This window comes from Neolamprologus brichardi, chromosome 17 (genome assembly GCF_056152115.1).
Source record: "Neolamprologus brichardi isolate AB-2024 chromosome 17, ASM5615211v1, whole genome shotgun sequence".
In the NCBI taxonomy this organism is placed as follows: Eukaryota; Metazoa; Chordata; class Actinopteri; order Cichliformes; family Cichlidae; genus Neolamprologus; species Neolamprologus brichardi.
The window spans coordinates 20,455,536-20,470,256 of record NC_142120.1 but is presented as its reverse complement, the minus strand read 5'-3'; the positions used below and the strand labels follow the sequence as shown (position 1 = coordinate 20,470,256).

Here is a 14,721-nt window from a genome sequence, read left to right as displayed (position 1 = left end):
AAAATTCACACAAAACACCATATAGTGAGTTAAACAGCACAATTTTTATGCATCTTTATGAAAAACAAAATTACATTTGGACTGTAGATGAATATGCAGATAATTAGCTTAAAGTTCCTGAATTGAGATGGCAAAATGAATGATCTAAGTGATGGATTTCAGTGTTTAACCCTCCAGAGTCTGGCTCATCACCATAATTCATGATTTCCCATTTTAAATTTGAAGTTCACCATTTAGTACAAGTTGAAGGTAATTTTTACAGTTTTAAACTTGTTCAATTTCCAAGGTATTTCAGTCAAGTAATTAAGATTGGGCATAAATATATTGTTGGATAAAAATATTTTTCAGTAACTGTATGAGATCTGTTTTTTGTTTTTTTGGGGCTTTTTTTGGGGGGGGGCACATTGTTTTTGATGTGTGTTACTACAATGATTGATTTAATTATAAAATGATTGATTGCTAGAATGAGGAAGCTTGGGAGAACATTTCTTAAAAAAACACTACATGCAAACATTGTCAGCGGGGTCAGGAGTATTTATCTTTAATAATAAGTTAAACCTCACAGGATTAAGATGGGGGTTCATGCTAGAACTGAAGAATAGTTGTTTGGGGTTTATTTTTTGATAGATCATGGTGGCAACAACTGATAAACCCAAAAACCTAGCTTAAATACATCCCTTAAGAGGCCATGTATATCCTGTTTTCCAAGTATTTTTGGTTAAAAACAACAACAACATTAAAGAGTCTTCTTCTTAGGCAACGTGGGTATCCGTGTTACTCCATTTGGTCTTACTGAACAGCTGAAGTTGTGGCTGGTTCTTATTTCTTTTCGAAACTCTCTGAGTGGGAGCTGGTGTTTTTGACCTCTTCATTGTCGTTGGTTTCTTCCTTCTCATCCTCCTGAGTCCCTGTTATTCCCTGGAAGTCGTAATCGGGGTCAGGGAGCTGCAGAGTGTCTGAGGTTGGACCAGGGGATCTCCTGGACTGGAATCGAGCCAGTCCTTTTCTCCGCCGCCCCAGTCCTTTAGGACTTGGCAGGCTGCGGACCGATGCCTTTGAAGTCTGCCTGGAGAACTGGAGTGAGAACTGACGCCCCCTTGGTTTGGTTGGCTGACGATTATGGCCATTGAAAGTTGTCCACCGAAATTCTTTGGGCCCAAGTTGAGTGGGGGAACAACAGAGAGAGGACGCAGTCCTGGAAATACAAAAAGAAAAAAAAAAATATATTAATTCTCACCTAAAGGGGAAGTCTAAGATTATAAAATACTGGGGTATAATTATTACATTTTCAAAATCTTTTATCTTAAAATGAAGTTTGATGGCCGAACATGGAGTTGAATATCGTTAAAAAGGACACTGGCTGATCACCTTAGGGTTTCTGAGCCTGGGGCTTCATCAGTGGGGGAAGGATTCAGGCCATTCTGAGGTTTGGTATACGAATCCACATTCTGGCAAACATCGCCACATAATGGAGGGCTGATGACAAGCTGGGGGAAAACAGAAATGGAGCTTTCCGGTGAGGGTGGGTTGCTGTTGACCTCCCTTAAGGTGGACAAAGTTTCCATGGAAGGCTGAGACATGAACAGCGAGGACAGTGGAACATTGATCCCTGGTCCTGCATTGACCCTGGATTTAGAAATGACCAACAGAAAACATAAAAGATCAGATCATTGTAATCTGTGGACAGCTGGATCTTAATAAATAAATTATTAAATAGAAACCTTTGGTACTATCAGTAGGATACCAGTTACACATCTATTCATACTTTAAATATTCTAATACCTGACATCTGGGAAGAAACTGCCAGTTGCATCACTGCTATGTCGTTTGAAGATGGGTCGAGGGGGTCGGAGGTCAGGAGGTTCCTGAACACTAAGCAGACGGCGGACCCGACCCAAAACCTGCAAACATTAAAAATATACTCAGAATCTGAACTTAAAGACTTTATCATTAGTACCTAATGTCAAAGCTTTAAATTTAACAGGTTTCAAATTGTTCTATATTTTTATTCTTCTGCTGTACAATAGTAGCTTTGTATGATTCACAGTTCAAAAATCATTCTTATGTATCATTTACTGGACTTTGATGGAGTCCTTCCGTCCATCTTACTTATCAAACAAGCCATCCCTTTAAGGTCACCATCCCTATAAGCCAACATTTTTCTGGTTGGCTGCCCCTCATAAATTAACATCTTTGACACAACGTGGGTGGGGTTTCTGTGAATCTGATGACCAAAAAAGGAATATCCCTTCTCTGTGACATCAAACAGGTCTGAGTGCAGAAAAAAAATCACCAGCAACAAAGCATTTAGAACAATTCAAAGCCTTAGGGTTTACCACACAGGAGTTACGGTATTTTCTGCACTATAAGACGCACTTAAAATCCTTTAATTTTCTCAAAAATCAACAGTGCGCCTTATAATCCGGTGCGCCATATGTATGACTTCTGGTTGTGCTTACTGACCTCGAACCGATTTTATGTGGTATACGGCGCTCAAAAAATCTGTCAAAATATGTTTTAGTATGACTTTGGTAAGCTAAGAAGCCACACCACTTGATGGATTGTCGGAGCATTATGGCTACCATAGTCAGGAGTCGTGCGGGGTAATCTTGGTCCAAAACGCCGTCCGCTTCAGGTCCAAAACACTGCGGCATCATTGAGCGTTACAAACTGTCTAAATTCTTTCATCTTTAATAAAATTATCAGCGTTGCTGCTTTACCAGGTGTAACAATTAAGTTTAATATCCAGGCACCCATCAAAACAGAATATGTAATGTTCTGACTGAGAGATTTCTGAAAAAATTAAAACGTACAGCTTTGCTATCACTTCCAACAGACCCAAGACAGAAAACTAAACAGCAGTGACTTTTGTAGGTTTACTGAAGTTGGACTAGCTGGTATATAATGATGTGCTCCGTGATAGCTAGCAACACAGCTATGTTAGCATAACATAAACACAATGAAGCTGGGGGATGAATGCTAACTTTTTTCCACTCGATAAAAGTTAACGTGAGGGTTCCCGATGGTTAGGGGCAAATGCAATCGCATGGCAGGATGCTGTGAACGGACCGAACTTCACTCAGGAGAACAACTGAGATAATCCATCTACAGTACGAGGTTGTCATAAATATACTGCAACAATATGGGAACAGAGCACCTGCGAGAGAATTGAACATTAATGAATCAATGCTGGAAGTGGCGCAAGCAAGAAGAATGAGTTGAGTAAAGTTTGTCTTATCAGACTGTTTTGTTTTGCTTAATGCGCCTTTTAATCCGGTGCGCCTTATGAATGAAAACAGACAGGTTCATCGACAGTGCGCCTTATGGTCCGAAAAATACGGTGCTTGTACATTGGCCTTCCTATTAAAAGGTTGGTTTAATATGAACATCCAACACTGGAATAGGACATATATGGCAAAAAAACCAAGGAAAAGTATAACAAATCCAAAGAAAGGCTTAAGTTAAGGCCTCACGATTAAACTGTTTAACAAATAATATCTCTCAAGGTCAACACCCTTATTTACATTTTCATAAGTACTTATTTTTCTGCTCTCTGCAGTTTTTATACTTACCTCCTTTTTTCCAGAAATCCATTTTAAATTAAAAAATGAAAGCAATAAACATTTTACCGACTCTTGGCGCCGCGGCAAAGTATAGTCCTGTTGCCGCTGATGGTTGTGGCTAACATCAGTGTCGTCAAACTGCAGGATGTCCGAGAGACTGGAAGAGACATTGAAAAAGAATTTGTCATGCTGATAAAACTTCTCTAAAAAAACGAATTCTATAACAACTAGCACTTCTGTGACAATACACCCACACAGACTGAGCTACAATGTGAAACATAAACTCCAACACGTCCTTCAGGAAAAATGTTTGTTCTCTACAGGATTATAACTGTGCATCAGCCGCTAAACTTGATCCCTGACCCCATGTCAGTGGTGGAGCCAAGAAATGAGGGGATGCAGTAGTCTGCAGCAGCCAGCGTGTATGGTGGCCGTGCATCGCAGTCATTCCAGTAAATGTCTTTGGTCATGTGAGGCATGTTCATGTGCATCTCATCCACTGCCAGGAGAGACACCTGCAGGAACAGGTAAAGAGGAAGGATGAGGCATGTTCAGTTTTCAAGAGACATTATTTATAAAAATTAATTAAGTAAGATTAAATAGGTAAGAAAATCTACCAATAATTTAACAGGAGAATCTTTCATAGTCAAATCTAATCCGGTTGATTGATTGTGCTTCTTGGAAGAATGGATATTATTATACAACTATAAGAAGGAAGAAAACTGCCTAAATCACAACTGAAAAGAGTTCAGCAATATTTTTAATTATTTTTTATACTTAAAGGAAGTAAGGAATTTATAAAAGATGACACAATATGTTGTATTAAATATCACATTTGCTTTTCTTGTTAGTTTATTTTCTAACCTTGTTGTTGTTTCTGATTTATTTTGTCACATTTATTTATTCATTTATTTACTGCTTTCATTTTCTTCTTATTTACCAACTTGTTCAATGTTAGTTTATTTCTTTATTTCTGTTTATTTCTTTATTTTCCCATTGTATTTCTCCAATAATTCACAGATTTTAAATGACTGATTTATTTATTTTTTGTTATTATTATCTTATTTTTTTCTGCATTTTCTCTTTTTATCTGTGTAAACAAGGGTGTGATTTAAAGTATAATATGGGCTAAATGTTTAGCCAGAATGAAAAATAAAACAGATTATGGAAACAACAACTTTGACCAAAATCAATCAATAAATGGCAAATTAAATGGTCAGTAAATCAACAGGATGTAATACAAAGAAAAATGAATATAGAAGCTCACTGAATGAGAAACATCAAATGTCACATTTTAGGAATCAACTGATGTCCATATATATTTTTTCTATTATTTTGGTGTCTGTAATGGCATTCTTCATTTGAGTAATTTAGTAATTTATTCATGAATGAGTGAATTGGGTAGTTTTGGTCTTTTATATGTTTTTGTGATTTCATATTTGCAAATATATAGTCGTAGTTCTAGTTCTAGCATGCTAATAAAAGTTTGAATTATTTATTCAGAATATTAACTCTTACACAAAACAATGGAAATGTAAAAACTATTTCATTTTGATTTCTATTTTTTTATAAATAAAAAAATCCATGTTGTAAGCTTTGTCATTATGATTTATTTAGTGCAGATTGATGTGGAAATTCATTTAGAGTGAAATGAAACAGAGTAAAAAGTAAAAGTTTACTCTAAAACTTGCTTTTGAGTAGCTTGTGTTTAAATTGTGTGTAGCTGGGCTTCATGTGGCATCATGTGCTTAACTTCCTTGCGTGATGTAAAAATAAAACGAAGTGTGGAAATGTTCCAGAGTATATTTTTGTCCAGCAGGAGAAACGTGTAGGCAGCTCTTTTCCATCTATTCCGTTCTGCTCCCTGACAAACCACAACAGTTTCTCATGTTCCCTTTCTGTCCACGATAAAGTCAAAAGTGTTGGTTCTACCAGAACAGACCCTGAAAATATAAGAGACTTTGAGCCTCCGTCATTGCTAACCTGAAGGTTCCTGTCGATGATCCAGTTTGCTTCAAAGTCATCGTCATCATCGCCAAACGGGTTGATCAGCTGCTCTGCTACCTGCCAAACAAACAAACAAACAAACATGTCTGAAAATCAGTCAAACTAAAAACACAAAACTGCCTATATGTAAAAAAAAAAAAATTACTACTGCTCCTGACAATCGAGATGGTCGTTGTCACTGCTCTGTAGGTTTCCTCGTCTCTGTTTAAGGGATTTTTCAAGATTGCTTGCATTATACTGATACCAGTATATGTATCTCTAATTTCTACAAAATATTGTTTTTGAGAGGATGAAGCAGCTTTAGTTTCTTTTAACATGACACTGAGAACAAAACATTTATAAACCACACCATTTCTGGCTCGTCTCCACCAAGTAGATTATTATTAACTTTGTGTTATTTATATAACAGAAATACGTCATGAGATGAAAGAGGTCAGCCACAAATGTACTGATGTCTTTCAAGCAGAAGAAAAACAAGATAGGCACATAATTTCCTGCATTACATATTACATGTAAAACACGTATGCAGATAAATAGCTATAACACTAACATGTGTTATTAAATAATTAATCTGAAATATCTCATATAAACTTGGTCTTATTTCCCAATCTGCATCCTCCTTCTGCTTTTATTAATTGTACTCCTTCCATTAAAAATACATTTTGTTTGTGTTTGCCTACATTTGAGTTCCAATTTTGTACTGAAGCATAAGAACTGTGTGTGTTTTTGGCCTATTACTGCCTATCTTATCTCTGCATTTAGTACTAGATAAATAAGTACTTGAATTTTTGAATATGCAGTCATGTAGATTACATACATTAGCATATGTTACTCTGTCTCTGTAAAACCGTAGGACACATCTTCCATGAAAAATATCTGTATAAATATATTTTGTTGTATAGCAAACTTGAGGAATAAAGAAGTCCAAAACTAAATTTTACTTTTTAAAGTATTGCCAGAACAGCACAAAAGCCCCTCTGCAGGCTTCCAGACAGGAACCAATCAGACAAAAGTGGGCTTTCACAGAGGTGTGACTTAATGAGACATGAGACACCTGGCTTGATGTCATGTTTCTTGTTTTGCTTGAATTATGAGTCATGCAAAGCTACTCTGGTGGAGTCTCTGACTAAAAATATAAATTCACAAGTTTGTTTTACATATTCACAAATTGTAGGAAAGAATTTATTTGACCTTAAGCCAGCCACAGTAGAAGAAGAACTGCAGCAAGGTGAAAACGGGGATGTACAGGTCAAGGTCATGACCTTGGTAACCACGGGTGTGGTCAAGAAACTGTCGACCAATTAGACAAGCAAAGAAAAAGGTGTAGACAGCAAGAGTGACAACCTAAAAGGAGAGAGAGATTGAGAGTGTTGTTCAGATTCCTTCTTCTCTCTGTGGGCGATTCAGAGCTCTGATTCAGTTAGTGTAATGATTATGATGTGATTACATGAGCTACATCCGTATCAAACATGCTGCTGTGGCAAGTACGAAACAGAGAGGACGGACACAGACCTGTGTATAAACCAGAGGGACACCGACCCAGTTGTAGCCAAAAAGAGTCGCACACCAGGTCCTGAAGCGATTCATTTCCTAACACAGAGAGGAAACAGCAGTCTTTCCCCAGCTGCTAGCAAACTGTGAATTTCTGTAAGTCAATACACTAATTCGAAAAAGAGTCTCATTTGCCCTTCTGGGAAAGCTGAGTGTCACATTACCTACATGTCTCCTTTATGTGGTCACAGGCTAACGGGGGTTTTAGGCTCTAAACTGGCTCCAAAGGATGAATGAGTGTGGTTTGAGTGCTTAAGAGCTTTTTCCTCTCTAACAGCATATGTCTGTAATCAAATGGCAGCGTTGGAAAAAATATTAAGGTTATCTGATTATACTGATCTTTAATGGCCATACTGTATTGTTTTTTACCATGATGTTATTATGATAATGTAAGATATAAGCATGTAGTTAAATTAATAGTGATACATTATGAGACGTAAGTGGCTGAGCCCTTAAAACCACTGGGAAAGTGTTTACAGAGGTCAGGTCTAATGGCTGGTCTGTTACGCACTTCTACAGGATCAAAAATCTTTTTGCAGCTGTAAACAATATAAAAGATGGACATAGCTTCTGGGTCTGACACCGGTCAACAAGCATTTTGGTACTGGCAGTTTTTCACCTGTGCTGTAGCAGATTTTACTTGCTGATGCCAAATGTAAAAACTGTTTTTGTTTAGCTTGTTGTGTTTTTTAGTTATGAAGTATTGGACAACTTCAATGACTGGGCAGAAACACCAATGCATTTCAGCATTTAAGAAATGTGTTTATTTTCCAGAAAAGTGAAGCCAACATTAAGGAAGGTGTTTTTGTTGGTCGTGAAATCCATGAACTGATGTTTAATGACGTGTTCAAAACGAAACCGAAGCCTAATGGATCATCACCACGTGAAGCATTCATGTAGCATGTCCAGAATTTTCTTGGCAATCGTGGAGCAGAGAAATTATCCACAGCTGAGCTTGTGGATAACGCACTGAAAGCATAACAGCTAATGAGTGCCAGAATATTAATGAAGATACATGCCTTACATTGTCATCTCAACTTTCTTTCACCAGATCTGGGTGATGTCAGTCTCAAGGCTTCAAAATAGGACTTCCAAAGATAGGATGATGTCATAGAAGCTATGTCCACCCTTAGTCAATTTTGCTTTTTTCCAAACATGAAAAAGATAAAATACCCAGGCTAATATTTTAAGCTTTAGTGTGCCCCAGGGAAGGGATTTGCTAATAAGTGACTAAATTATACTAATGATGATAAACATCTTCATGGCAAAAACAAGAACCTGTGGTGGTGGTAAAGTCACTGCGACGTCGTTCATCTATGCAATTTATTTCTTGTGTTTGAATTTATGCTTACAAAATCATAATAGTGTTGTGAGTTTATGGAGATTATGTTGCTAAGCAATCTCTATGAAGCGAACCACGGCGATGCTAACTGCCCTGTCGGCCAACAACAGTGACACATTATCCCTGCAGCGTTCTCTCGCCATAAAGGTGCATTTTTATAGTCACGTTGAGAATGTTCTGCAGGTCGATGCTGTCTTGGATGCGTCCTTCCTGCCGAGCTTTAGACGCCAGGTTGGAGAACCAGACAACAGGGATCCAGTACTTCAGGTGAGGAGAACGAACGTTCTCAAACACCTTCCTCTCCTCAGGTGTCATGAAACCTACAGATGGGAAAAAAAACATTGTTTAAAAAAAGTCAGTGTTAGATTCATGTTGATAGACTATTTAAATAAAATTATGGATCATATTGTTCCAAAGCAGTTTCAGACATAACGCTTCCATGCAGACAGATGTTTAGGTTTTGTTGACAGAGTATCAGCCCAAAGTGCTTCTTTAATTGGCCAATAACAAGGTAGTCCCTGGAGTGATATCAGGAAGAAATTGAAGTGGCAGGAGCCAAACTCTGACTTTTATATTTCTAGTTAAGACACACTAAAATCACAATGTGCTCATTTTGAAATACAGCTGATAGACACTAAAATACTCAGGCTCTAACCTGCCTCGACCACATGATCCATGGTCGGGAATCGTTTGCAGACAGCCGTGCTGACGGAGCGGAAGATGAGGAGCGACGTGAGGTTAACGTAACGTACCAATGTCCGGCGCAGCAGGCGGCCATATTCGTCTTTACCTTGAACACAGCTGTAGAAAGATAGAAAACAAAAAATGGAGTTCATGATTATCGCCAGCTAACCACACCTTATTATTCTTGTGTATTCAGGCTCGTTTGCACTGAAGTGTTCCCAAATCACTAAACAAGACAAGGTAACTTCTAAATAAGTTAATTATGGATTCTTAGTGGCTACATTTGTCTATCTTTGACGTAAAGTCTGTGAGTTCCTGTCTGTCCCTGTAGAGGGCAGTGTTTTTGTAGTGGGTACTTGTGGCCTGTAGAGGGCACATTAGAGATGTAGACTGTACCTGGAGATGTGGAACATGAGTCTGTCCGGCCAGGGCAGGTTAACAAACTGATTCCACCACCGATTCACCACCAGAGTCACATAAAAACCTAAAACATTTATATTCAGTTAACACATAATAATTTGTAATTGTTGTGATAATGCAACCTATCCAAACAATTGAGCTCTTTTACAGCAGTAAATAAATAATCATGTCGTGCTGACTTACAATGATGTTGCTGCAAGCACATTTAACATGAAGGACACATCGTGAGAGGCTAAGAGTTTGATAGAGATCTTATCAAACTCTTATGATATACTTTAGTATTCAAACACAACACATGTCTGTCAGTCAGCGCTAAGCCCTGTTCTCAGTGGGTAATATTAGCTTGGCGTATCCTGAGATTATTATAATAACACCCTTGTTCTTTGATCCCCTGTAAATCCAACAAACTGTAAAGTGACAGCCAGGTGTTTGTTAAAATCTTAAATCTTAACCACCTGAAATATATGGCAATGACCCAGTGTGCACACATTTACAGGCGTGCATAAAGGACACACAGTGGTACTAAATACTGTCAGTGGACTTGAGCCTCACACACAGTTCACAGTTGTAGCTTGAAAACTTCATGTTGCAATTTGCAAAATACCAGAAGTGTATTTATTTCTTTTTCTGCCACATATCCAGACCTCCGTCCAACATAGTCCAGATATATCCAGACCTCCTCTGAGGTCTTCTCAGCTATCAACAGGTGATATCAGACAGGTGGATGTATGATCTAAATGTCTGCTAGGCTTTACCTCAGCCAAATGAAATTCTTTAATTCTGGACTGTTTGGAGCGCTTTTAATACAATTATCTGACAAATAACATGGCTGGCTGTGAGGTTTAGTTTTGGTGAGTGAGATTTACCTGGATGCTACTTAGCACTAATCATCACCTATCTGTGAGTAACGCACCCACACAGAAAAACAAAAATCTATTGAAACTTGAAAATAAGCAGAGAATCAATGGATGGCATTACCTTGATTATCTCTTATAAAGAGTGTATGTGTCCTCTAAGGACTGATTGGATATATGATGTTTCCTGGTCTATCCAGGGGTTTCCACACAATTTTCCTGCTGGGAAAACCTCCACAATAAAGCCCAGGATGCCCAAACTATGTGAAGTGACTGTTTTCAGTGCAATATTACTCTGAACCTGATTTTCTTGTGAGTCCACACTGTATGTTAGAGACTCTAAGGTCAATTCACTTACTGCAAGGGCATTTTTACAGTTCATTTACTCTGGTCCAAATCAGTTGATGAGTTTGTAAACTTGTTAGTTTCCTCTATTGTCTGATTTCCCACGTAGAAAAATTCAAGTAAACACCACACAAACTAAAATATGTCACTCAAACCACATGGTAGTGTGAAGTCCTCTTATTGGCCATGTGTGCGGAGCGGGAGTGACAAAAACAAAAACAGGAATAAATCACTATTTTCTGGATAATCCTTAAATTCATATTTATCTGGGAAATATTTTGAGCAAAACTGTACTCTGCATACGGCTCCAAGTGTGATTAACATTTTCACATCTGCACAAATGAGTTTAATTTAAACAAAACTAAAGAGCACTCGCTGCAGAACACGACACCTATTTTGTTACATTGTGTTGTTGATGTCATCACAGTCATTTAGGACCATGGGTCATTTTTGTCTGGATACTTTGATAAATTGTCAACTCATGCACATACATCTCCTGTTTTTGGCATTTACTTTAGTTACTGACACTATTTGTCTTTTTATTTTCTGGAAAAACCACATTTTAGGAACTGTCAGGCTTTAATCTTTTTTTAGGTTGACAAACATAGTGAATATGCATCCTGGGGTGCTGTGCGTCCATGAGGGTGGAGATCAGCTACACAAACACTCATCCTGCTTTTAGCCTTTTCTCCTCTTTAATGATCCGATTCCATTAGCAGGCTGCTAATGAGGCAACCAAACACCCCCTCTGTTCAGCTCTCTGCTCACGCAGGAAACACACTTACAGTTATATTTGAGTTTTCATGTGGCTCTTTTTTTATTAGACTTAATTTTTACATTCAGTTGTTTTTGAACCTCTCCCCATGAGCTGTAATATCCAAACTCAACACATATCCATGAGTCCGCGTTAAGTTCTGTTCTCAGAGGACTATACTATCCAGACTCTTCTTGTTATTAGTATAATAATAACACAGGTCGGCTACGTTCTTCAATCCCCTGAGAATCTTACAAGTCTGTAAGGCATTAGGAATTAAATCTAGGAAGATAATAAAATGTTACGTAATCTCTTCCAGTATCTGAGAATCACTGGTTAAATGATTGTAAAGCCTGTTTTTAAAATATAAATATATTAAGTAAAATATAGCAACTGAATATGTTTACTGTATAATTAAGACTTTTTCATGAATGGACAAGATGAATATCAGATATGTAACTCAACCATTCACCACAATGACGTCTACTTTAGTCTCTACATGGAAGTGTTTCTTTCAGAACAATCGTCCATGTGATGATTCATGTGTTTTACATGTCATCAGTTCAGATAGCAGTAAGCCTTAAGGTTAGGACCTTGTGCAGACAATGGTGACTGTAGCACATGGTACACTCGACTCCAACTAAGTCCCTGAACTGGACTCTGCAACATGTTTGTGGAGAATTTTTACTGCAGTTATGTTTAAAAAAAATTAACAGTTAAAATAATATTAATAATAATGATAATGATAATAATAATAATAATAATAATAATAATAATAATAATAATAATAATGCAAAACTCTTTTATATAAGGATTTTTCTAAACAATATTATAAAGTGCTTTACAGAAAGCATTTTTAAGAAATTATTAAACACATCTGTCAAAAAGAAAACAACAACAAAAGAGTTGCTCTACCTTCCTGCCCAAAAAATCCACTACAACCACAGCACTAACACACTCACAGTGGCTTTAGATTTCTATGAAGTCTATCTTGTAACGGTCAGACAGAAAGGTCTAACCATAAGGTTAAAAATGGAATTAGCCTGTATGTTTCTTTTAAAAGAAAAATACTAGAACACTATTAAACAGAACCTGGGGACAAGGACGCGTTGTACCTAATCAACAGAAATAAAAATAAGAATGAATTTAAATAAAAGTAAAGCTATGGTTTGTCAGCTAACATACCCAAGACGAAGGTGACGGGGATCTGTTCAGCATATTTGTCACAGTACATGGAAAGTTTCTCAAACAGTCTCTTCTGATCCTCGGAGAGCACAATCCTAGAGGACAGAGGAAACTGCCGTCACTGCCAGCAACTAAGAATCGAACATATGAGAAATTCTTCTGAAGTTACTCTTCAGCCGATCAGAAAGTTTCTGAATGAACTACAATAAGCTGCAGGTCTGTTGGCCAATATGTGCTTCTATTCAGAAATACAAAGTCAGATAAATCTTTTTCTACACAGACATTTTCTGATATACTGTATTAGTTATTTAATATAAAACCTTTAATGAAATTGCAAAGAAGGCTCACATCCTGTTTGCCTGGATTTAAGCTAAATAGTCAAGTTTCATTTGTAGCATATATAAATGATAACTCAGTCATGTTGTTTGTTTTGTACAACAGTTTCATCAAGTTAATTTATTCTGTCATATTATATTTATAGTAGTGAGCTGTTATACTTTATTTAAGATATTTTGCTAAATAATGTGTTCATTGTTTTACCTGCTGCAATAAAGGAATTCTGCAGGTTTGGGGATGTGAAATAGATCTTTTCTTAAATATATATGAAGATAGTATCAAAAAAAAGAGCCGCTGAGACATAGTTTTAGAAAGAGGAGATCGTGTTACTAGGTCCCACTTCCTGTTTTACCCAAGTCTGAGCTTAGCTGTTCTTGTATCAGATTCTACTAATATTTTGTTCTCACAGATTAGATAGCAGGGGAAAAAATGCAGTGGTCCCATGGATCTGTCAAAAAAAATTGTTGAACAATTTAGGGCAACTCATTTAGTGGTTTGTTTTGTATGATTTACGCTTTAAAATAACCCCAGTTCATATGTACTGGTCGCGTGGGCGACTGTGGCTCAGGGGAAGCGTATCTGTAACCGGAAGGTCACTGGTTTGATCCCCGGGCTCTCTGTCCTGGTCGTTGTGTCCTTGGGCAAGACACTTCACCTACCGCCTACTGGTGTTGGCCAGAGGGGCCGATGGGACAATATGGCAGCCTCGCTTCTGGCAGTCTGCCCCAGGGCAGCTGTGGCTACAACCGTAGCTTGCCTTCACCAGTGTGTGAATGTGAGAGTGAATGAACAGTGGCATTGTAAAGCGCTTTGGGTGCCTTGAAAAGCGCTATATAAATCCAATCCATTATTATCTTGATACTAAGGTTATGACAGAGAGCTAAAACTAAAAACCAAAATAAAAGTTTTGGAAAATAAAAACTTCAGAAAGAGCTGAAAGATTCAGACAGAATAAAGCTCATTTAGCTTTTTCACAAACTTTTGCTCACAGAATATCAACATTAATCATTCACAAGATGAAAAAAATGTTTTTGGCTGGCTCATGTTGCTAACCAAAAAGGGGCAGAGCTTATAACCACTAGAGCGAGGATATATTTTGGCTTCACTTTTAGGGACTCATCCGACATTACATCCAGTTTTGAGTTGTATCAGCCACTCTGAACAGTGTAGCAATATTTATTAGTAACTATGTTGAAATTTACAAGAATTTAAAAGAAACACTTGCATGATACACAGCTGTAATACGACACTGTCGCTTCCCTTCCTGTGACTGTGTGTGCGTGTTTGACCTGTATACGATGCTGAGGACGGTGTACAGCAGAGCAAACAGGATGAACTCTCGGTACAGCAGCTTGTAGATGCTCCCCTTCCAGCGCAGCAGCAGCTGGTGAAAACCGAAGAAGGTGGCGTTGGCGACTTTACTGGAATAAGTAACCGTCATCCTGAGACTGAGGAGCAGACTAAGACCTTCATCCAATGGGAGCTAGTGGATAGTCCCACTGGTTTTCTGGTTACAGCCTGGATAATTAACACCACCTTAACATTATGAACATAAATGATCACTTTTGCTATTATTGCTGTATTTTACTCACAGAAAAATGTCGTTGCTTCCTCCTCAGCGGTGCTCTTCATCAGGCTTCTTTCCTGATTTCTTTTTGCCAAATGCCAACCAAACACACA

The 14,721-nt window shown here is 37.8% G+C and overlaps 1 protein-coding gene across 1 annotated transcript; it reads right to left on the bottom strand.

Moving 5' to 3' along the window:
• Nucleotides 1–819: 819 nt before the first annotated feature.
• LOC102785439 (bestrophin-3-like) lies at nt 820–14,482 on the bottom strand. The gene is made up of 13 exons (XM_087831042.1): nt 14,331–14,482; nt 12,706–12,800; nt 9,544–9,631; nt 9,119–9,264; nt 8,629–8,783; nt 7,083–7,160; nt 6,762–6,914; nt 5,547–5,627; nt 3,927–4,078; nt 3,630–3,720; nt 1,783–1,901; nt 1,369–1,626; nt 820–1,195 (listed from the first exon to the last, which is right to left on the bottom strand). The coding sequence occupies exons 1-13, from the start codon at nt 14,480–14,482 to the stop codon at nt 820–822; spliced, it is 1,944 nt and encodes a 647-aa protein (XP_087687168.1).
• Nucleotides 14,483–14,721: the final 239 nt, after the last annotated feature.